Genomic DNA, 24,801 nt, shown 5'->3' with positions numbered 1-24,801 from the left:
GCCAACTGGGTAACAGGCCAGGCCTAAGTGGTTTTTTCACACATTCTTCTTAGAGCAAGACTATTCTGTGTACCACTTAATCACCACCCACACATCCAACACAGCTGCATTTGAAGCTGGGCCTGAATGAAAGTTATGTAAACAGTTGTAATTTAAACAATAAGGCAACTTCTCTCTGGTTCAAGGCAATTATTTGTCACTTTTGTTTAGGTAAGAATCCCTAGTAACTAACAAAGTGGTCATATACAAGCATCATCTACTAAGTCTTTTTGTTCCAAGTATTTTACTTAAAATAGTAGAAACCTTCACTACTCACCATTCCTTTTCAGCTAAATAACTAAAGATCTCACTTTGAAATTCCTAACTTTAATCAGTTTAATGAACTGGACAAGTAACAGCCCCAACCTTCAGAAGCCAAGAAAATATCAAGAATTTAGTAAACAACAGTATGTCAACGTTTAAAAATGTTTTATACCTAGAATTTCATTCCTGCCCATATCAATTTTCATTCTCATTAAATGGGAACCCTTAAAGTTGGACTTAATGATTATTCTGTTTCTCTATAGCTAGAACTTCATATTACATTATATTTTACTATTCCCTAATTAAAAACTTTTTCCCTAGAGTAGGGAACAGGTTTGAGGTTTAAAGAAACTAGCATTTCACATAATATTGGGATTTCAGATTTTAAAAAGATGCGGAGTCATTTCCAATAATGGCAAATAGCACATATCAGACCAATCCTCCTGCTGATAACAAGTGCAAACTATGAACAAAATGTTCTTGTTTTTCCCCTAAAGTAAAGATACTGGAGAATAACCAGAAGCAGGCAGAAGGCAGAGGAGAGTTGATAAGAAAGATCAGCACTGGGTGAAATTCCCATCTTTAACAACTTTTCACTTGAGAGGAGACTCTAAGTGGCAACTTAGGCTGAAGCCAAGTTTTATTTACTGGTTAAGGACTCAGAGGGCAGAGTTTAGAGCAACTTCAATAACTGAAATATGAGAGAAGGAAACCCCAGAAAAGAGACAGGCACAAAGGAGAGGGCCCCCAAATTCTGCATATACTTGGCCCAATCTCTGGTTGACCAGTGAACTATACATGTATCAGGCAGATTTCAGGCAGCCCAGGTAAAACTAAAACTGAGTAGAGATCTCAGCTGCTGCCCCTGACAAAGATGACAAGAGTTTAGGAGTTGGAGATAGCCAAGTTAACCTCCTACTAAAAAAAATTCACTATTTTTCAGAGGTATGTAACAGAATCCAGAGTCCTCACAATGTACCATTCATAATGACTATAATACAATCCAGGACCACTGGACATATTAAGAAAAAGGAAAATGTGACCCACATATAATGCAATTAAAACCTAAAGACTACTAAAGACTTTCCTTTTAGCTATCATCAACTGATGGTATTTTCTATTTCATACAGCTTTCTGCTGATAAAATATATTCTCCAAACTTTTCCTTAAGACGAGTATAACCTTTAAATTACAATCAAATGACTATCTAGTTTATATATTCCTAGTACTTTAAGATAGTTTATTTCCCTCTTTAAATTTATGCTATCCCAGATTTGAGAACTACTTTAATCTGAAATTATTCTTAAGTTTAGTTATTATATGCAAAAGCCTATTTTTCATTTAACACCATTACTTATTTCAAGAAATTGCCATGTTAAATATTTATCAACAAATAAGGCCCAGCAAAGGACATAATGGAAATCGACATAGGAAAAGACGCAGATTAAAGACTCCCTTATATTGTTTCTCCAAAAGTATATGCTAAACATTTAGTAGACATCACCAAAACAGATGAAAGGGTAATGATAGCCAAGTTAACCTCCTACTAAATGCCTTAATACTGTACTACAATGTGGGGAAAAGATACATCCAGGCCTGTAAGAGCAATAATAAAGAATAAGAAGAATACACACAAGAGGCAGTCAAAAGAATTCGGACCATCTTGATATCCACTCAGAATAACCAATACAAGAATATTTAAGAAATGTTTATTTTCATATCTTCATTTCCCACTGTAATACATTTAAGTTGCCATTTAATATCTGAATTTCGTAAATATACCTCCTTCATTTGGTGAATTATAAACTCCAGACTACAGACCTCAATGGTACCTTAAAAATCTAAACATAAATTCTACCTCTAAACTGCAAGAATTTGGAGATTAAATAAAACAAGTGAGAGACCACTTTATTTACATGAGTTGAGTTTATACATATTTTAATCTTATTCTAATGAATGACTCTTGATTCCAATATGAAAACCAAGTTTAAAATAACTTGATCACCTTGCTTTGGATACAGCTATTCACATACATACTCCAGCTCCATCCATGTAATAATAAGTAAATCCAACTTTAATATAGCAGAAATAAAAGCTACTTAACATAAATTCAGTGAAGTTTAACTTTTCACAAACAGCATGGAAAAATACACTGAAAAAAATTTTCCAGAACACTACTGTAAGTAGCTTTTTTTTCAATATTAATGTACTGAAATAAAATACTAAATTTATTTAAAATATAGATGAGAGTATTCCATTCTGTTCAAACCTACTAAATACCTTCCAAAAGTTTCATAATTCAGTCCTAGAAATTCTTGGAGCTGTGAGCATATCCTGTTCAGGAATGTGATCTCTACAAAAACTCCCAGGAAATTTCAGAAAAAAATAAATATAATCTTCTAATTTAAAAGTTGATTGATTTGCCAAATGAAGCAGCCAGATTTGCTTCTCTGAAAGCTTCTGATAAGGTCTGCAAGGGAAGAAATTTAAAATTAAAAATCAAGTATTTGTGGGTCAAAAAAAATTTTCAGGTGGCCATCAATTGTGTTGTTAATACTTACCGGATGCGCATGACAAACTCTAGCTATATCTTCACAGGATGCTCCATATTCCAATGCAAGAGCAGCTTCATTTACCATTTCACCAGCACCCTTTAAAATAATAAACCAAGAAGTAATTTTGTTTCCATGGCAAAAACAAATACATATTAAAAGGACAGATTTGTTTTAAGAGCAGTTAACTGCCTCTAGTCAGAAAAAGCTTAACAGAAAAGGTGGCAGAGAAGTTGAGCTTGAGCTCTGCAGCCAGATAGGCTGGACTCAGAGACTGTGTCCTTCATTCCATTTATTCGCCTCAAAAATGGGTACAGCAATACTGATCTCACAGAGTTATGAAAATTAGTTAGTGAATGCATTTAAGACTAATTACAGAGTAAGCACTCAAATGTTACCATTTTTGTTACATCACACACCTAAAATGAGGGCATGCTTCAGATTCAGTGGTAGAAAAGGCTTCTTTTAAAAGGTAACGTATGAGCTGAGACCTGAATAATAAAGGAGTCACTCATGCAGAGATCTGGAGGCAGAGCATTCTAAGCAAACAGTACTACTACTACAAGCACAAGGGCTCTAAAATGAGAAAAGCTACAAGCACAAGGGCTCTAAAGTGAGAAAAGGTTTAACCTGTTATGAAATTGGGAGAAAGACCATAGGCAGGAAATTAATAAGCAAAAGGGAAGAGTGGAAAGAGATGAGGTCAGAAAGGAAGACGGCCAGATTTAGAGGGCCCCTATATATAAATCTGCAGTTGAAAAGAACCATTGGAGCGTTTTAAGCAGGCACATGGTACATGTTTTAAAATGTTAATAATAGTTGCAATATGTAAAGTAGATGACATGGTGGGCAAGACTGACTGTGACAGTGTTGCTGGTACCTCGCTAGAAACGATGCACAAAGAGGCCATTTTCACACTTTACTGGTAAATAATAACCTCAGAATGTAAATACCAGGTGACTTTAAATTAATCTTCTAAAGAGCAATGCCTTCCAGAAATCCTAACAGCGTTTCTGGTTTTTACAATACTCACTGGTCCTAGAATATGTGCTCCCAATACTCTGTCTGTTGATTTCTGCCCAAGAATCTTCACCATGCCATCTGTGTCAGCATTTGTCTTAGCTCTGCTGTTAGCAGCAAATGGGAATTTACCAACTTTGTACTCAATACCCTGTGAGAGACAGAAAATGAAAATCTACATAAACTGAAAAACTACATTGTCATTGACAAAATCATCTGCCATTTGTTCAGAAAATAGATCTCAAAAAGGTAATTCTTCACAGAACATAAAGAAGACCATAAGGCTTGTTACTGAAATATATTTTGTATAGAAACACAAGCAAATGCAAATTTCAGTCTATCTGTAAGTATTTCAAAGCCCAAAAGAAAAGCTCTGGAATTGCCAGTTTTTGAATATAGGCAAGTGAATGATCTCCTTTATAATACTATAAAAGAAAAATATATAAAACTAAACTATAATGTTCTATATAGTTATTAAAATGCATTAATGCAATAATAAAATGATTCTCAGCCACTAGGGTCATTAACTCAATTCACACATTGAAGTAAAACTCCTCATTCAGGATTACCTCTTCTTTCAACTGCTCTTCTGATCTGCCAACCCAAGCAACTTCAGGGTGTGTGTAAATCACCGACGGTACACAATTGTAGTCAATGTGCACAGCACCACCAGCCATTCCTTCAACACAGATAATGCCTTCATCTTCTGCTTTGTGAGCCAGCATTGGACCAGCGACCACATCACCGATAGCATAGATGCTATCACAGAAATTTTAAAAAAAAGAGACCTTCTGAAATCACAGATACTCCTCTTTGATTATGCCATGTTAACAAAATTATGTTTCTAGTTATTATGTCACCAAAAGTATGTATGAAATACAGCTCTTCAAATATCTGAGTGGGTTCTAATCTTTGGATAATGAAAAAGTCAATTAATTGTTGTTTTTACATATAATTTACCATTCTTCCCCAAAACCAATGAATTAAGTATGACAAAAGTCTCATTTTGAAAATAGTTTGACATAAATTTTAAAATTATTGAAAATGCAACTTACTTTGGAATTTTAGTTTGAAATCTGGTATTGACTGGAATTCTACCTCTAGGATCTAATTCAATGCCAAGCTCTTCTAGTCCCAAATTCTGAGTAAAAGGTCGTCGGCCAATGCAAACCAAAAGTACATCACAAGTGATAACTTCAGCTTTACCACCAGAAGCAGCTTCGATACTAGACAATGAACAGTGTACAACTGTTAAACACATCTACATAAATAGCTGTAGACTTGGAAATTTAAGACCAGACATTTCTCAAATGTTTATGACATTCTAACAGTGTTAAGTATATTTTATTATAAGATAAACATAAGGGTCAGGCAATGAAAAAATGTACATACTCTCTACAGACCTATCATTAAAGTCTCACAAAAACAAGCAGTGTAACATGGATTAAGAACAGGTCTTATAGTCAGACCCAAATTCAAGTAGTGGCTTTGCCACGCACTAGCTGTGTAACCTCAGGCAAGTTATTTCATTAAGTTATAAAAGTGCTTAATAGAGTACCAGCACATAGTAAGCAATGTAATTAATATTATTACTGATACCCCCATATATTTGTCTAAAAGTACTGAATTCATTTTACTGAATGTTGAGAGTTTACATTTTTCTGAATGTATACAATGAAAAATACATTTCAATGAGAACGCTGAATTTTTCTAGCATCAACCTCATCAAGAATTTCAACAGACTGATTTGATAAGCATTACTGAGTTATATTCAGCAATAAATGGTCTTAAATTATAAAATAGCTAATTCTGAAAAAGGTTTTTCTTAAAGAAAAATAGACAAGGATATTATATCAAACACAAATGTAGCATACTTACGAAACATCAATTTTTCCATCTGACTTCTTGGTAGCTCCAGTAACTTTTGTATTCAATTTAAATTTAAATCCTTGTTTTTGAAGGATGCGTTGAAAGTTTTTAGATATCTCCATATCAATTCCAACTCCACCAACATGACCCAAAAACTCAACTGCTGTGACATCTGCACCAAGTCTTTGCCAAACTGAACCCTGCAAATAATTTTTTTTTTAAATCATAAAAATAAAGGTTTCTATACCAAATGCTTACTGAATTATATTAATTTATTGTAGGATATTTTCTTTTGTAAATATGTTCCTATTAGAAGCTCTGAGATTTAAAATTAACACCATGGCAAATATGTATAACTTCATATATTTATTTACTCATTCATTCAACATTTATTGAGCACCTACTATATGCTAGGCACCAATTTAGATGCTGGGCATACATCTGTAACCAAAATACTGCCCTCAGGAAACTTAAATCCTGGTAGAGGAGAAAGACAAATAATTGAAGAGGATAGTAAAGTACTACGAGAAAAACAAAGCAGGAAGTAGAACCAGGAGTACTGAAAGGAAAAGAACTGCAATTTTAAATATCATGGTTGATGAAAGGCCTGAGAATGACATTTGCACAAAGACGGGAAGAGAGGAACAAGTGAAAAGAAAGGTCCCAAAGAGGAAGAAGTAGCCTCTTAGTGCTACTAATTACTATTGGTGAGATATTAAATTGACTCGTTTTATTTTCTCAACAGAGAAATGTTTACTTTTTTCATTCAAATTATAATTTAAACTGAATGTTGATTTTTTTTAACATTTTAACAATTTTAACTTCTGAATATTCACATTTGAAACAGACAAGAGAACATAAGTAACAAGTACATACAAAAATTAACTTTAAATGGATCTGGACCTAAATGTCAAACACAAAACTATAAAATTTCTAGGAAAAAACACAGGAGAGAATCTTTGTGACCTTGAATGACACAAAGGTTTCTTAGCTACAACACCAAAAGCACAATCCATTAAAGGAAAAAAAAATGTATATAAATTAAACTTCATCAAAATTAAAAACTTCTCTTCAAAACAGTATTAAGAACACAATATTTAAGAGTGACATCAGCATCATGGAGTGAGAAGACCCCTTGGTTTTCCCCTTAAAATTACAAGTTGGACAACTGTAATTCAACAAAGGATTCCCTGCTGAACACACAAACATGTCTGAGAGATCTGAATGTAGGTGTATTGCAATGAGCATGGGAGGCAGGATGGGGGAAGGATAGAGAAGGGGGCCACAGAAACAGTCTAGCACCTGATGCAGCCCCAGCTAACAGGGTAGTGGGGAAGGAGTCAGCTACAGCCCTAACATGGCAGCCAGGAGAGCCAGAGCGGCAGACACAACATTCTGGCTTGGTGGCCAGCACCCACTGCAGTTAAACCTGGTGACAAGGGGGGAAATGTAGCACAGTGGTGTGGCAGCAGAGTGGACTAGCCACTACCAATACTATCAAAGCAAAACCGCAGACAACCAAACTTACCTCTCCCGTCACATACATACACCCTCCCCCACCTTTCACAGTAGAACCTGGTAGAGGTAGCAGTGACACCTCAGATAAAACAGCATGGCTGGCAGCCTCTGGTTACAAGGAGCCAGAAAGTCACAGGCCCAGAACCCCAACACCAGTCACATCCCATCATGGGAATGGTACCCAGGCAACTCAGATGCAGAGAGGACAACCACCTCTACAGGGAATAGCGGGCATTTCCCTAGAACCAAGCTACACCAAGCCACCAAGATCCTGGAGGTGCCAGTAGTGCCAGTAAGAGAAAAGTAAAACTTGCACTATGGCACCACCTACTGGAGAACAAAAGAAAGACCTCTATGTAATCAGCTGAATTAAGAGCAAAACAGTACCTAAAAAAGAAGAGTCCACTACCTCAAATGCCCAGGCAGAAAAACAATCCATCAAGTACTTTGAAAAACCAAGGTAACAAGGCAGCTCAGAAAGAAAATAAAGTCTCCACAAACAGGACTCAAAGATGTAGAAGTCTGTGATTTAAAATAAAGTTTCCACAAACAGAACTCGAAGATATAGAAGTATGTGATTTAAATGACAGAGAAATCGAGATTGCGCAGTTACGAAAAAACACAATGAGATACAAAAAAACACAGAAAGTACTTCAGTGAGCTCAGGAATAAAATTAATGAACAAAAAGAGTACTTAACCAAAGAGACTGAAACTATAAAAAAGAACCAAAGAGAAAACTGGAGCTGAAGAACTCAATAAATGAGATGAAGAATGCATTAGAGCCTTAGAAACAACGGTAACAGATGGAAGAGAGAATTAATGAGCTCAAAGACAGAAATCTAGAAATGACTCAGGGGGAAGACGAGAGATAAGTGAGAGTTAAAAAAAAAAAAGTGAAAGAACATTATGAGAACTGACTCTATTAGAAAGAGCAACATAAGAATAATGGGTATACCAAGGAGAAGAGGGAGCAAAGGAAACAGAGAGCTTATGCAAACAAATAATTGATGAGCACTTCTCAAGCTTACAGAAAGAACTAGACCCTCAAATTCAAGATGCTAACAGAACACTTAATGATCTCAATGCAAAAGGACCTCCTCTAATATGCATTATAGCAAAACTATGAAAAGTTAATGACAAAGAATTCTCAAGGCAGCCAAGAGGGGGAGAAAAAGACTGCAATCTACAAAGGCAACGACATTAGATTATCACCAGATTTTTCAGCAGAAAACGTACAAGCCAGGAGAGTGGAATGAAATATTCAAATATTGAAAAAGAAAACACCAGGCAAGAATAATATATCCAGCATTTATCCTTTAGATATATAAAGGCTATCGCAGACAAAAAGTTGAGGGAATTTACCACAAAACCTGCATTATAAAATGTTTAAAGGAACTCTTCTACCTAAAACGAAAAGACAAAAGTATACAAAACTTTGAGTAGGTTGACAAACAGAAGCAGGTAACTGCAACTCAATTTCAGAATAGGGTAGTAAACATGTAATTATTATATAAAGATTAAAGGGAAAAAAATTTTTTAAAAGACTGTAACTTCTGCAATCTGGAAATGAATGCACAACACAAAAAAGGATTATCTGTGACAACAATCATGAAAAGAGGAAAAGGACTCAACTTACACAGGTGAATGTAGATACAATCAGAAAGGAAAAAACTACTGTATGTGTGAAACATTTTCCCCCCAAAAAATGTAACAGTAATCACAAAACAAAAATCTAGAGCTGAGACATGTAACATAAAAAAAGAGGAAAGTAAAAAAAAAAAATCACAGAAGACCACCAAACTGAAATAGCAGACAGAAATACAAGGAAAAAGAAATAATGGAAACACAGAGCAACTAGAAAACACGAGATAAAATGGCTATAGTAAGTCCTCATATCAATAATCACCCTAAATGTAAATTTACTGAATTCTCCAATCAAAAAGCAGAGGAGCATTGGTGGTATAGCAGTGAACAAAGGTGCCTTCTAAAAGGCACGGAACAGTGGGATAGATTTTAAGAGGTGGGTCAGGAGACCCACCTCAGCTGCAAAGACAAACATAGGCTCAAAGTAAAGGGGTAGAAAGTGATCCTCCAAGCGAATGACATCCAGAGAAATGCAAGTGTAGCCATACTTTTATCAGACAAAATAGATTCCAAGATAAAAAAGATGAGACAGAAATCGACATTTTCTAATGATAAAGAGGACATTTATCAAGAAGACATGACACTTATCAGTATACACCGTTTGATTTATGCAGTACTTTGTTTACATGAGTTTTTTAATATGCAGTAAATATTCTCTGTTTACGTGAATATGCAGTTTTCATTTACACAGTCTCATTTTACACAGTTCTTTCTTTTTCGTTTCCATTATTGGCAATTACTCTTTCTAAAAAAATAGCTTAACTCAGCAACATACAAAGAACTAATACTTACTAACACAAGTATTAATGATCTTCCCATTCACTGGACGGCAAATAAAAAAGCATGGGTGACTACTGATGTTTTTTGGGATTGGTTTTACAAATGTTTTGCTATAAAAACTGAAAATTATAAGAAGGAAAAATGTCTTCCTTTCAAAATACTTTAACTTTTAAATAATGAACATGGTCATCCACATGACTTAGAACATTCAAATATAAAAGTTGTGTATTTGCCACCAACTACAACTTCCTTGATCTGACCTTTAGATCAAGGCATTAGTTCCACCTTTAAATTAATTATATTAAATGAAGTTTTAACGATATTTTCAATATATCTGAAGATAATGAATCAGTTACAGAAGCCTGAAATACACAATTTTAAACTGTATCAAGAATATTGCTTTAGCTTTGAATGATATAAAGCTGTCAATTTTCAGTACTTGCCAGAAAGCAATATGGCCAGAAGTGGTTGTACCTGGGAATATGGTTCCAAGAACTGAAGAGGGAGTTAACTGGCATTAATTTATTAAATAAATTATAAGAAAAAGGCTCTGACAATTTGAATTTGGATATTAATAAATTACTGGTTGATCACTAATTAACGGATAATGAATTAATTCATTTAATATGAGGGCCATCCTGCCAAGGAATATGGCAGTCACTTTGAACCAGTTTCATTTACTGCAGAAAATAATTACAAAACTCTTCAAATGGCCACAAAACTGAAAACTGCAATTCTAGATATTGATCCAAACATCCAATGAGCTTTAAAATTTCAAAAAGATTTTTTTAAATGTCACCAGTGAATATCGAATAATTTATAAAACTTAGCAAAAGATGGGGTTGGGAAAAGGTCATCCAAAATCATAAATAAACCAAAGTAGTACTACCAAATATTTCGAGCGATGAAGATAGTGACTTTGTACCAATTAAAATGAGAAGGCTGACTGCTTTAGATTATAGTACAGACACCAACAGCGAATAAAATTTTTAGTTTTTCTGAATTTTCATTAGCATTTTTTTGTAAAAATGTGAAATAAATATTTTTATGACTTATATGGACTATTTCTTCAGTATTTTTTTTATACTGGTGGACTCTTTATGCAGTATTTTTCATTATAAAAAAAGACACTTGGAACAGGTAATCCACATATGTTGAGGGACAGGTGCAAATAGTGCAATTAGTAACAAATCTAAAGGGGTAAATTGACGAAAATACTAGTGGAAACCTGAATACCCCACTGACATAAATGGTCAAATCATCCGGAGTGTCAAAAAGGAAATACTGGCCATAAATGGCATTAGACCAAAGGGACATAATCAACAATTATAAATCTTTTCATCCCAAAACAACAGACTACACATTCTTCTCAAGTACACATGGAACATTCTCAAGGACAGAACGTATGTTAGCAGCACAAAACTAATCACAATAAAATTAAAAAGACTGAAATCTTACCAAGCATATTTTCCTAACACAACAGTATGAAACTGGAAATTAACTACAAAAAGAAAGCTGGGAAAACCACAACATGTGGGTTTTAAACATGCTACTGAACAACTACTGGGTTAAAGAAGAATTAAGAGATCAAAAGTACATAGAGACAAATGAAAATGACAATACGACATACCAAAATTTGGAGGATACAGTAAAAGCAGTACTAGGAGGGAATTTTATAGCATTACAGGCCTACCTCCATAAACAAGAAAAATCCCCAATAACCTAGTAAAAAGTCCAAAGTCAGTAGAAAGAAGGAAATAATAAAAATTAGAACAGAAATAAACAAAAACAAAACAGAAATAAATTAATGACACAAAAAGCTGGTTCTTTGAAAATAAATAAAACTGAGAAACCTTTGGCTAGACTCGCTAAGGAAAAAAGAGAAAAGACTCCAATAAATAAAAACAGAAATTAAAGAGAAGTTCAATGGACACCCAGAAATACAAAGGATTAAACAAGAACACTATGAAAGGCTATATGCCACCAAATTTAATAAGCTAGAAGAAACAGACAAATTCCTAGAAATATTTAACCTTTCTAGGCTGAACCATAAAGAATTGGAAAACCTAAATAGACCAATCACTAGTATGGAAACTGAAACAGTCATGAAAAACCTCCCCAAAAGCAAAAGTCCAGGACCAAACGGCTTCACTTGGGAATTCTAGCAAATATTCAAAGATTTAATATCTACCCTCAAACTCTTCCAAAAAATTTTGAGAGAATACTTCTTAATTCATTTTATGAGGCCAACATTACCCTGATACCAAAATCAGACAAGGACAACACAGAAAAAGGAAATCCCAGGCCAGTATCTCTGATAAACATAGATGCAAAAATCCTAAACAAAATACCAGCAAATCAAATACAACACATTAAAAGGATTATACGTCACAATCAAGTAACATTCATTCCAGGGATGCAAGAATTGTTCAACATATGCAAATCAATATGATACACCACATTAACAAAATACAAGATAAAAACCATATGACATCAATAGATGCACAGAAAACATTCAACAAGATACAACATCCATTTATGATTAAAACACTCGATATAATGAGTGCAGAAGGAAAGTACCTCAATATAATAAAGGGTATATATGGCAAATCCTCAGCTAAAATTATACTCAATGGTGAATTTGAGGGTCTAGCTCTTTCCACAGGCAAGCAGAGGGTATAAAATAGCATGGTATTCAGAGAACTGCAAATAGTCTGACATCTCTAATACATAAGAGGAATTGAGATGAGGATGGAGAGGAAGGGAAGAACCAGATCATGTCAGTCATGGTCTTTATCTGAAATGCAATTTGCTCAGAATGAGAGCTGCCTTCTGAAAGACTAAAAGGCCTGAAGGGCTGTCAAAAAATTTTTTAAATTAGTCCAGTTCTAGGGAACAGAAAGAGTGGAATATACAGGGAAAGAGATTTCAAAATAAAAGAGAATGTTCTAATGATTAATGATTACATACATAGGTTGTCTTGAAAACTCTTGACTACTAGAAATATTTAAACAAAACTCAATGTTGATGTGCCTGTAACATACGAAGAATCAAAGAGGGGACCATTATGTAGCTTCCAATCCCATGGAGGCAATAAGACACAGACATTACTTACCAATTCCACACCTATTACGCCTGCACCAATGACAACCATCTTTTCTGGAACTTTTTTTAAAGATAAAGCTCCTGTAGATGACACTACTGTATCTTCATCAATCTATAATAATAATATTTAAAAGATACAATCAAAATCATTTAGAAAAACCTATTGATTTATAAACTGTGATCACACTCAGTACAATAACTAAAAATACTAAGTCATTTGTTTTGAAGTATCTATGACTTCTATCCATATACTCAATTTTATCAAGCCTCATGAAAAATAGTCACTTAAAATTTTTATTAAGCATTTCAAAACAAAACTTTATGTTGAATTAAACTATATTGTAAAGTGTTCTATTTCTGGTCAAAATCACTGCAGAATAAAGACGGGCAACTTCCCAAAGGTGAATGACGGTCAAAATATAGTATTTCAGTCAGAAATCTTTCATTCAAAGTTAATAGCTAGCATGAATAAAGTAATTTATAAAATGTATTTCTGAAAGAAGATTTTGGCAGTTGTAAATAGCATAAATACCGTGATTCCAGGGAAAGGAGTAACTTCTGAACCTGTAGCTATAAGAATGTTCTTTGTATCGATAACTTGTGTGCTGCCATCAGCTTTCATAGCAGTGACCTGATTTTTCCCAGTTATCTTTCCGTATCCATTTACGTGAACAACCTTTATAAAATATTTATAAATCACAAAGTTTAAAACATTTTTCGATAAACAAACATGATTGACAGGAAAAAAAAAACCACTCTATTAAACAATTTATCTAATACAAAATGCCCTTACTTAGTAATGCTATACATGGAGCAGCTAAAAATTTGTTATATATGTTAGGGAAATCAATTTCAGGTTAGCATACTGTTTTAAATTAAATAAATATCCCCCAGCAGCCAAGTTCTAATAGCATCACTCTATCAGCATAAAGCTATGTTTAATGTATATATAAAATAAAGCAAAAATATGAACATTAAACACACTGACCTTATTTTGTTTGAATAAGTGGGCAATTCCACCTGTTAAAGCTTTTACTGCAGTACTCTTCTGCTCCATCATCTTCTCTAAATTCAAGCGAACTTCAGACACTGTAATTTATTAAATAAATCTTTAGTGCTTAGCTAAATTCTTAAAACAATGTATGATATTTTTCACTAATCAAGGTCTGGAAAATTTCAACCTAATGCTTATAGAACTATTTATAAGGCAATATAACTTTTCTAAATTTAATTACTGACATAATAATCCTATCTGGCAAAAGCCCAACAATATCATATTACAATAACATAATCTATCAAACACTACAAAAAAATCCACCTTTGGGAAAAATGCAGTCCGAAATTAAACATGATCTACCACTGTGACAACATATTCTCCAAACACTGTATGATGATCCTAAGCCTGGAAGAGATTTAAGTAGAAATGGCAAACAAAAACATCACCTGAAATTTTAAATAAAAGGAAATACTAAATTTCATGAAACAAAAACTAATAAAATTAGAAAACTTCAAATACAGAAAATGAGTTTAATCAATTAGATTTTAATCACTCATCTACCTCAGAAAAGAACTCTGAAGCAACAATGTAAGATGAAGAAGATCAACTCATAGAACTTTAAAAGAATGGTATCTTAGAAATCAGCTCAACCAACCAACATATATCTTAGAGATGAGAAAGCAAAGACCCTGAGAAATTTGATTTACCTACAGTCATAGAGCTAGAACAGGCAGTTCTGCCTACGATGCAGGTCTCTTAACTAATCCTCTCTTCTTTCCTTAGTGGGTAAGGAAAGTGGGTTCTGATTCTACTTTTCATCGAGTTTAATACAATATTTGCTTTAGTGTATATACATCACCTTTAGACTCTCCAGATTGCCAACACTGCAGCTTATTCTTTCAGATACCCACTGCTACCAAGAATCAAATGAATGTAAAAACAGGCTCCCAAGGTGTGTTTAAGCCCTTCCTAGAACAAACTAACCTTCTGGATGTATCTGTCAACGATAGTTGGAGAGAAATAATGAAAACAGACCCAAAAGAATGGCAGGAGACAAGACATAAGTTAAAATGTTATAAAATGTCATTTTCCACTATGCCATATCCTTCCCTCTCTTTTCTGCTCTTTCCACTACCAATAACTTGGGTAGACCTTCGTTCCTTCGCCATTATCTGCCCATAGCACTCAGGAGTCCAGTGCCCCCACACTCTCAAACGATCTCCAGGTTTCAAGAAGATGCACACACGCACACACACACAGTAGACTTCACACAAAAGTTGACAAAGGAGCAGATGTCATGGTAGAAATCTGAATTAAGCCTTCTTTGTTAAGTAAATCTCTCTACATTTTTAAGATCTTTTTCTTACACTTCCCTCACTAAACATATATTACACACTCATCAGGCACAAGTTGTCTTTAGCCAGAAGAGTTAAGTATGGCTGGTAATATTGCTAAATATGAAAGTATACTTACTTTCAATTCCCCTAGATGCAAAATCTTTTCCATGGGCCATGTGGTAATAATGAGAGTTATTTAATAAAGCCTACCGGAAAGAAGACAAAATGTTCAAAGCAGACAATATACAATCAAAAACCACTTATGAAATGACATTCTGCACGTGGAATAGTGCATAAGACCACACCAATTCAGTTCTTGTTCTTACATAATTAACCTAAGACAAATGATAAATGACATAAAAAATGCTCAACAAACAAGAAGGAAAATCTTTACTTTCTTTAGAAGCAAAAAGATAAGTACACACTTCAGGGTGGCAGGTGAAAAAGGTAATCATGTTTACTTAATATATAAACTACCTAAAAGAATTTACAACCTATTATCTGTTTCATTGTTCAAGGAAAGCTGAAGAGAAAAAAAGTAACATCAGAGTGTGGTTGAATGAAAACACTAGGCATTCTGAGACCAGAAAGTTATTTCAAGAATGTATGGTAGACTGGTGACAACACTCTAAATTTTACAAAGGAAAAGCATGTTTATCATCAATGGGTTGTTTATTTTGCAATAACTGTATCAGTCTAATATTCTAGTCTCAATACATCCTTCTAGTTGGTGACCAATGAAAAAATTTCTGTACTGTACAAAATATATGCTCACCTTAGAAGGAATACAACCAACATTCAAGCATGTTCCACCAAGTGTTTCATTTTTCTCAACACAGACTGTCTATAACAAAAGAAAACATTATTTAACTGCACATAACCTGCAATATTTCGGTTCACTAAAATTCCAAATGTATTTGTCTTAGTTCTACAAAACAAGCTACTCAAGGTAGGTGGGTGGGTTGGTGAGTGTGAGTGTGTGAATGATATACAGTCCTTTGTAATTTATCATTTTAATAATAGTAAACTCAGGCTAACCCAAAAGTGAATTATTCTAAGAGGTATTTCCATTTGTTTAACATTACCAAATACATGCTTTTAGCTCTATTTCTGTATCTTCCAAGGTGTGATTAGAAGCCAATGAAAAGTATTGGCGGGGGGATAATGGACCTCGTTTTTCAGTTCATGAGAATAGTACAACTAAATGAACCCTCTCTTCATTAGTCTCAGGCTTAAATATAATTTACAGATTTAAGAACTTATTTGCCATTATTATCTACCTGCAAGTATTTTGTGAATATGATCCAACACCTAGTTTTAGTCTAAATCTTACCTTGAAGCCTAACTGGGCAGCTTTAATAGCAGCAACATATCCTCCAGGACCAGAACCTATCACTGTTACATCAGCATCAACTACAATAAAAGCAAATTGATATAAAACCGTTAAATTGCTTAATATTGACCAAAAACAGTACAATTAAAAAAAGATATTTTAAACCTACACGAGAGTGAAAATAACTAGCATTTTCTAAACAGTAATATTTTATTCCTAGGTATTTGGTACTCTTTGATGTAACTGAATATGCCACAGATTTTTCTATTTCATTTTCCATTTGTTCATTATGGGATATGGAAATACAACTAAGTTCTATATCCACTGACTGCTAAATACCACATAATTTTATTTAATGATAATAGGCATTTCATGACACTGGAATACACATCTGTATAAAGGAAAGTGCCTGAGCTATAGAATCTGACACACGTGGCTTCAAATCTTAGCTCTGACACTTAATAGTTGTGTGACCAAGTGACTTTTTTCCTGTAATAGAGAAACAATAATACTGCCTTAAATAATTGATGTTAGGATTAAATAAGGCAATTTTGTGTAATACCTTGGTACTGTTAATAAAGACTGATTACCTCTTTCAGGTTCTTAACTTCTGAGACATCAGGGGGAAAAAAAAATCAGCTTTCCTATAACACATGGCAAATATGTTTTGAACTTTATGTGAATATTGATAAATTTTGTAAAGTTTAAAATAAGATAACCAGAATATTCTGTTAACTATTCTGGATATTTATCACATAAAGACAAAAAATTCAAAATTAACTCTGATCAGCAGCCTTAGCAACATAATTACAAAACAAATGTACAAAATATATTCAGTTATTCCCATTCTCCTCAATCTAACTTCAAATAAAGCAACAATTAGGAATTAGGAGAGTCTCCCTTCTCCTCCCCCTTCACTGTCCTTACAATCTCAATTATTCTACCATTTAGCAGTTTTTAACACACTTCCACATACTATGTTTGATTCTCAGAACTTCTTATAAAGAAGGTAAGAATGGTATATATCTGACATTTCACCGATAAGAAACACAAGGTTCAGAGAGGTTAATGAACTTGCCCATGGTCATCTAGCAAGCAGACAATAGAGAAAAAATTAAGTTTTTTGTCTCTACTTCCAGTGGTCTTTCTATTATTCAATACTATTCCTTCCTCAATTTCAACTATCATAAACTAAAATCCCCAAGAGCAATAATACAGCTTTATAATGACTAGCTATCTGAACTTAGGTGAGTAATTTAACCTACTTCATCTTCAGTTTCCTCATCTGCAAAATGAAGACCACAAAACATCTACTTCGCAGGGTCATAATACAGAATTACCTATGTAAACAGTTTAGTATAGTACCTAGAACATACATAAGTATTCGCCATATGACAGCTATATTCTGACCTCTAAAGATGGCAATTTTAATTTATCATCCCCTTCCCGACAAAACACACAACCCTAGGGGATGGGAGTGCACTAGTATCACTCAAAAAAACCTTTGCTGGCCTTGAACAGAATCAGAGAACCTGTGTTGGAAGACAACTAAGAAGTTATCCAACTCAATTATACACAAAATCTAAGAATCCTTTCTCCTTAATAAATCAAAGTGCCGATTCTCCTTGGTTATATCATATGATAATTAGGATTACTCAATACATGAACAAAATATAGCTAGTCCAATACATGAAAAAAGTACTGCTTCAATTTTTACTGATCCATTTGTGCTTTTTGGCCACACTGGTTGGCTCGCTCATTCATGTTCATAATTAAATATGAAATAAAATGTATTTCTATTTTTAAACTTTGAACCAAATGACCTTAACAATATCCCTTAATTTGGTAGAGTTCAAATATTAAGCTCTACCACCACTTAAATTCTTGAGCAAATTATTTAACCTCTTTGGCTTTGATGTAACATAAGGACAATAGTAACAATTAATACCCATATCCAAGGGTTGTGAGGTTAAAGATAATGCACATCAAGACCCTAAGGATGCCAGGTGCATATTAGGCACTCAAATGTTTCTTCCCTCCTTAGATCTACCTCCTAACTTTAGTCTTGCGGCCTCCAATCTCATTCCCACCCTCTATAACACCGTACATACTACTGTTCCATTGTTACTCCCTGCTAAAACCCAACTCAGACCTTATTCTCCTACTCTCCATTGGTTTCCCTGTCTTTTTGGATAAAGTCCAAGTTCCTAAATACAGCACCAAATCTCTTCAGTAACTATTTCTCCAGCCTTGTCTCCCACCACATCCTACTTATCCACTAATACCATGCAGTTTAAACTTCAGCAATAGTGAATTACTGTTAGCTTACACCCACAGAACTATGCTGGTCTACCTATACACATTCTGTTCCATCTGCCTAGAAAAAATCCTGACAATATGCATTTTACATTACAGACACAAAACTCCTGGACTACCAATAAATGACACAGCCCTGGTTCTTACAGTATAGGAAGAAAGAAAAAGAATTACAATAAAAACTCCAATTTGCAACCAGAATGATCTTTAAAAACAAATATAGTCATATCATATCCCTGCTTAAAACATTTCAATGACTTTCAACTACCCTCAAAATAAAAGTGTTAGAATCTTTCATAATCTGGAGAAGTTAGCTCACCATCTTTAACACACTTCAGCCACTCTGGCTCTTTTCAAGTTACTCAAATGCACTATGCTCCTTCCCACATAAAAGTATTCTAGCATGCTGTTTCCTCTATCTGGAACACTTCTTCTCATATCCGCTACTACCACTCCAACCCTTTTCAGATATCACAATCATTTCCTTATGAAAAATTCTGTAAACGTTCTCAATCCATATGTAGATTTCATAGCTCCCTATGCTTAGCCTGTAGAGTTCTTATTACAATTACACTTAATTATCTGTTGAATGTTTGTCTTCCCCAAATGGACTATAAACCTTATAAAAGCTGCACCTCGTCTGTCTTATTCACTTCTGTATCCCAACAACTAGCAGAGTAGATACTCCATACTTGTTGAAATAATGAATAAGTATTGAGTACTTAACTGTGCCATTTTAAGTGCTAAACAAAAGGTCACAGTCCTTGCCAATAAATAAATACCTAAGATGAATATAAATATGTATGTAAAAATGCTTGTTACTTCATCCAAAGACTTGACACATTGTATCTACCTGTGTACAAAGGGATCTATAATTTACTCAATGTCAAAGAATCACTGAACTGTTTGATTCGTAAGGGCTCAGTTACCCTCGTTCCATTAAAATTTAAGTTCTTGCTCCAGACCGCCTAGCAAATAGAAGGCACTAAACAATCTTCGTTTGAATGTTTCCGAGTATAGAATTAGCCATGGAACGTCCTTAATTGCATGCTTTGGAAATGACAATCTAACATTTCTCCTATGTGTGAGTTTAGAATACATAATATTCCCATTTAACGAAGGAGACAAAGTATGTATGCCCATTATATCTCAATAAAACTGAAAGAAAAAAAAAGGAGACAAAGGGTATAATGGTCTACCATCTAATTAGTATTTTTAAAAGGAATTCCTGACCTGTTCAAAGCTAAGATAAATCAATCATTGTTGGTTATTAGTGATGGAATCCTCCCCCTACTTTCTTCTAAGAAGAAAATCTCCAAAATGATAATAGTTTGACAATAGTTAAGGATACAGGATAAAATTATTTCACAGAATAAAAGGAAACTGATGGTCAGTTTCCCCCAGCTAATAGTATTTGTACAATGACGCTTTAAGATGTGCCATGCAACTTATAATCATATGTGTAATTCCATTAAATGTCAAAACAAGTGATTTCAAATAATCGATATCCTTGGTATTGGGAGGCCAACATACCTTACTATAAGTCCACTGACTTTCTGTTTTAAATACTTTAAAAAATAAAACGTATAAACTTCAAAAATATAAAAAAAGTATAAAGAAGAAAGTACCCATAATCCATAGCTTCCTTTTAGGACACATCTTTCTAGTCTTTAAAATGTGCTTTTGATCCCATCAACATTTTCATTCAGGAGGTGAAAAAAGTCATCTCACATTCTAAACAATGTTAAGCAACCAAAACAACCAGACCAGCAGACAGAATTAACTTTTTAAAGGTAAATACATAAAGTCATCACCCTGTTCAAAACCCTTCAGTGGTTTTACCTGGAGTAAAATCCAAACTCCCTGGCCCAGCTTACATAACTCTACGTGATCTGATCTCCACCCACCTCTCCGATTTTACGTTGTATAAGTCTTTGCTCCAGCCACAACCAGTCTTTTTGCAATTCCTTAAACTACACAAGCAAATCCTCACCTCAGACCCTTCTCACTGCTGTTTCCCTCTGCCTGAAATAATCTCCTCACTCCCTCACTTCATTCAGACCCGTGCTCAGACATCGTCTCCTCAAAAGAGCTCTGACCCCTTACCTAAAATACTTTCTTTTTCTCCCAACTACCTGCTTTAATTTTCAATCACTTCCCAAAATATTGATCTGCTACTTGTATATTATTTGTCTTTAATGGAATCAGATAAGTTCAATAAGGGCTTTGCCTTGTTCATCACTTGGAACACAACAGGTGCTCAATAAACATTTAAGTGAATAAATGTATGAACAATCTTGAGGGACAACTGTTTCACTAAGTACTTACTTGTTTGATCTGCATAAGTTCTCAGAGGCACTGCAGAAATTCCCTGTATGCCATGAGATATTTGACTGAAATGGCTTCTCTGGAAGAAAAGAGAAAATGTCCCAATTATGTAAATAAAGACCTACTAAAAGTCAATGAAAACATGACTTTGGGCAAATGGATCAAGCACTGATTAGTAATGCATCTTCCATTACCACCCAAAGGTTACATACAAATTTCTCCACTTTGACAATAATTAAACTTTTCAACCTCAGCTTGCCACACTATCTTTTTATTATGCATATGCAAACATTTCATGTTTAACCTAATAAACATGTTATTCAATGGTGTTAATTTTATTGAATTTTCAGAAAATATGGCTAATTTTAGGTACCAGGTTATCATTTTAATATCATAATTGAAGTTCTTAAAGTACTTGAATAAGCATTTGAATACCCTACATTACGACAATCCTTTTACTTGTAATTAGTTTCCTAACTCAAATCTATCACATAAAATCTATGCTCATGTTCCTGAACCGTCAACTATGAACAAAAAATTAGACATGGAAATTTAGGAAAACACACTAAGTAACGTATTCATATTCAAGAACTACTACAGTTCTACAAACTACATCATAATCTCCACAACAACCTCTAAATATCAATGACTACTATTTCCTAGAATAGCGAGGCACAAACAGAGCAAATACCTCCTATCACAGCAGGCAAATGGGAGGCAGCGACAAAACCTACACTGATTAGTAACGTTCTCTATTCCAAGGCAATTCTTGCACCTGAGGTTGGAACAGTAGACCTAAGAGGGGAAAACTAAATGTCAATCCTGAATTTTAGTCCCAGCTCTGGCCCTCATTAAAAGTGTGATTTCAACATGTTACATTAACTTTCGAGAACAGATTACTCATCTTCGAAACAAAGGAGTTTGATAGTTATATTATCTTTAGAGTCTCCATCAATGTAGTACTCAGCCACAATCCCATATATATACAATCTGGCTGTAGTTGGTGCGCGGATGTCTTAACGATAACCTACGATAATTAAAAATAAGTCCCTAGGAGGCATGGCAATGAACACTAATTTAAAGCCGTAAACACTAACGGGATGAGGAATTCCTAGGGTTGGCTACCCGTTGGTGCTGTCTAGGTCTGGGTCTTTCAAGCAGTGGCCCTTGGGTTACTTGCCTAGTGCACAAAGTTAGGTCCCTCAGGGACACGGATTAGGAGAGTATAAGGCATTAAGAGCCAGAGATCATACGGAGAAAGGGCAATTTCTACTTCCTTCTCCAAAACGGAAAGGCCTTTGTGTGACCACATGCCCCATGACCCTGACCTACAACTAGAGTGTGTGTGACTGCTGGCCGTCACATAACGGCAGGACTTCTTCACAGCCCAGACCTTTGCCTCCCGGCCGCGGCCTGGACTAAGCCGGTTCAGGGGCGAGTCTGCGGATGGTCCCAGCCAGGCCGCCGGCCTCTCCCACCCATACCAATTAGGCCGCGTCAGCCGGCCTCCCGGTGCCTCTGGCTCAGCACGACCTCATCCAGTCGGCCCTCACCTTGGCCAAGGAACAGTACACACGACTCCAGCTCTGCATTTTTGCGCTGTACTTTGCTTTCCGCCAACGTTTTCACCTCCCGCAAGAACCTCCACCGCCTTCCAAGGTCTCCCCGCCCTGCGCATGCACAAGTGTGGCTTACGTCATGGGTCGAAAGCCGAGCGATTGGCCAGCGCGGTCTGCACCCGGCGGAAAAGGCGTTCCTATCAGGCTCGGCGTCGTACACTGCCGTAAAGAAGGTAGTGCTTTGTGGCAGTGGGGATTGAGGCACCGTTTTAGGGGGTGGTAAAAAACTGTCCGGAATTGTAATGCGATCTTCTACTACTTGCAAGACGAAATGAAAAAAACGAGACTATCCTTTGCTTGATATATGCTGCAGAAAGTAAAGCTTTACAAGTTCTTGATTGTGTTAGGCCAAGGAATCTCAGTACTTTCCAGGCATTATCTCAAGCATCCTTACAACACCTATCTGACGGATTATGAGTATTTCTGCTTCTTAGATGAGTTTAAACAGTACCCCCCGAGATCTCCCAAGGAAAAGATGACTGCATCCTTGAGGTCAAAGCCTTTGGTCTTAACTACTGCTTTATAGCCTCTCCCCGGAACTCAAATGCCATGTAAGGGATGGGGCCACAGTCTGGAATCACCAGCGCTTTGCTCTAATTAAGGTAACTGCCAATATATAGAAAACACACTATCTTCTACCTCCTCAGTTGGGAAACACACCTCCCTCGTAGAGCAAATTAGAATGGGTGGGTGGTAGATGAGATTGTAGATTTTCATAAGAGGCAATGAAAAATGCCATCGAGATTGAGCACAGAAATCTAAGATCTCATTCTTTCTTTGCAATAACTACAGTATGGATAAATTTGATTGTACATTTCTGGAAAGGTTACTGCCCAGGCGCTGTGCTGATCTCTGTGGATTTAAATACTAGTTCAAAATTACTCCTTAACTATGCTCAGTTTTAGGGAAGGAGATATGAATGATATTCAGTGTTTGTTAACGAGACTGCTAGTGGTCATCTAATATCCATTCTCCTTGTTCTTTCCCCTTTACATAAGCATTTTGGCCATCTTAACCATTTTCATGACTTTAGCACCTGGCTACATACACTGATAACTTCTAGATCCTTACCTTCAGTCTCTACTTCTCTTCCTGATCTCCAATTCCATATTTTCAAATGTCTACTGAACACACCCGACTGGGTGCCCTGCCAGCACCCAAGTTTCAATTATCTAAAACATAAATGATAACTCCAAATAGCCAATCATAGATAGTAAAAATTTTGTAGCCATTCATAAGTCCTTCCTCTATCCCAATATCTAATTGGTTACTGTTTTAGTTGACTACCACTAGAAGCAGACTCACAGACAAGCATTTGAGTGCAATGAGTTTGTCTGAGAGACAATCCGAAGAAGCATCAGTAGGGGATGAAAACAGGATGCAAATTATTGTGGATACCTTAATGACTAAATTACCACTGTAGGCAATCAGGATTCACACTCACTGGAGGCCTCTGGGAGACAGCATAGAGAATGCTTCAGAGTTGTCCTCCCTAAAATATATTCATCTATTTTCATCAGTCAATGGTTGAGGACTGTTCCCAGGGATTTTAACTCCCCAGCACTTCTGGCCTACCCCACAATTGGGCTGAGTGAGCACCAGCAGCCAGAGAAATTCCTCAGGCAAAGAGTTCCTGGTGCTTTCAGTAAGATCACTTTGGGTGAGCATGCAGGGGAAAGTGGGTGCTAAAAAGACACAGGCAAGATACCAATAAGGTCTGCTACAGTCATCAAGTTCTTTCAATTCTGTGTGAGAATAAGAGTGAAGGAAACATTGAAGATCACGCCGAAGCTTCTAGCTTAGATGGCTAGGTGGGGAGTGAAACCAACACATAAATAGGTAACATAGGAAGAACAGCTTTGGAGAAAAGATGATGAGTTAAGTTCTTTGAATTTTTTTATGCCAGCTGGACAAATCAGTTGAAATTTTCAATAGTTACTGGAAACACAGGTCTAGAGCTTAGAAACTGTAGACATGGACTTGAAAGTTTGGATATGGATAGTGGTTGACATTTTAGGAATAGATGAATTTACTAAGGATAACACCTTAAAAAGGAGCTTTTGAGGGAGAGTAAGAAGG

The 24,801-nt window shown here is 35.4% G+C and overlaps 1 protein-coding gene across 3 annotated transcripts; it reads right to left on the bottom strand.

Moving 5' to 3' along the window:
* Window positions 1-1,996: 1,996 nt before the first annotated feature.
* DLD (dihydrolipoamide dehydrogenase) lies at window positions 1,997-22,813 on the bottom strand. 3 transcript variants are annotated; one of them, XM_039849127.1, is made up of 16 exons: window positions 22,657-22,796; window positions 21,795-21,898; window positions 21,104-21,182; window positions 16,460-16,539; window positions 15,902-15,970; window positions 15,263-15,332; window positions 14,111-14,194; window positions 13,781-13,881; window positions 13,325-13,468; window positions 12,803-12,904; window positions 5,754-5,944; window positions 4,931-5,101; window positions 4,445-4,634; window positions 3,889-4,026; window positions 2,865-2,954; window positions 1,997-2,773 (listed from the first exon to the last, which is right to left on the bottom strand). In XM_039849127.1, the coding sequence occupies exons 6-16, from the start codon at window positions 15,300-15,302 to the stop codon at window positions 2,708-2,710; spliced, it is 1,317 nt and encodes a 438-aa protein (XP_039705061.1). In that variant the 5' UTR covers window positions 15,303-15,332; window positions 15,902-15,970; window positions 16,460-16,539; window positions 21,104-21,182; window positions 21,795-21,898; window positions 22,657-22,796; the 3' UTR covers window positions 1,997-2,707. The 3 variants fall into 3 exon arrangements, with proteins under 3 accessions (XP_039705061.1, XP_039705059.1, XP_039705060.1); XM_039849125.1 differs by lacking the exon at window positions 21,795-21,898 and having other exon boundaries at window positions 22,657-22,813; XM_039849126.1 differs by lacking the exons at window positions 14,111-14,194; window positions 21,795-21,898 and having other exon boundaries at window positions 22,657-22,813.
* Window positions 22,814-24,801: the final 1,988 nt, after the last annotated feature.

This window comes from Pteropus medius, unplaced genomic scaffold, assembly GCF_902729225.1.
Source record: "Pteropus medius unplaced genomic scaffold, Ma_sr-lr_union100, whole genome shotgun sequence".
In the NCBI taxonomy this organism is placed as follows: Eukaryota; Metazoa; Chordata; class Mammalia; order Chiroptera; family Pteropodidae; genus Pteropus; species Pteropus medius.
The sequence above is the reverse complement of the archived record's forward strand: the minus strand, read 5'-3'. Positions and strand labels throughout refer to the sequence as shown.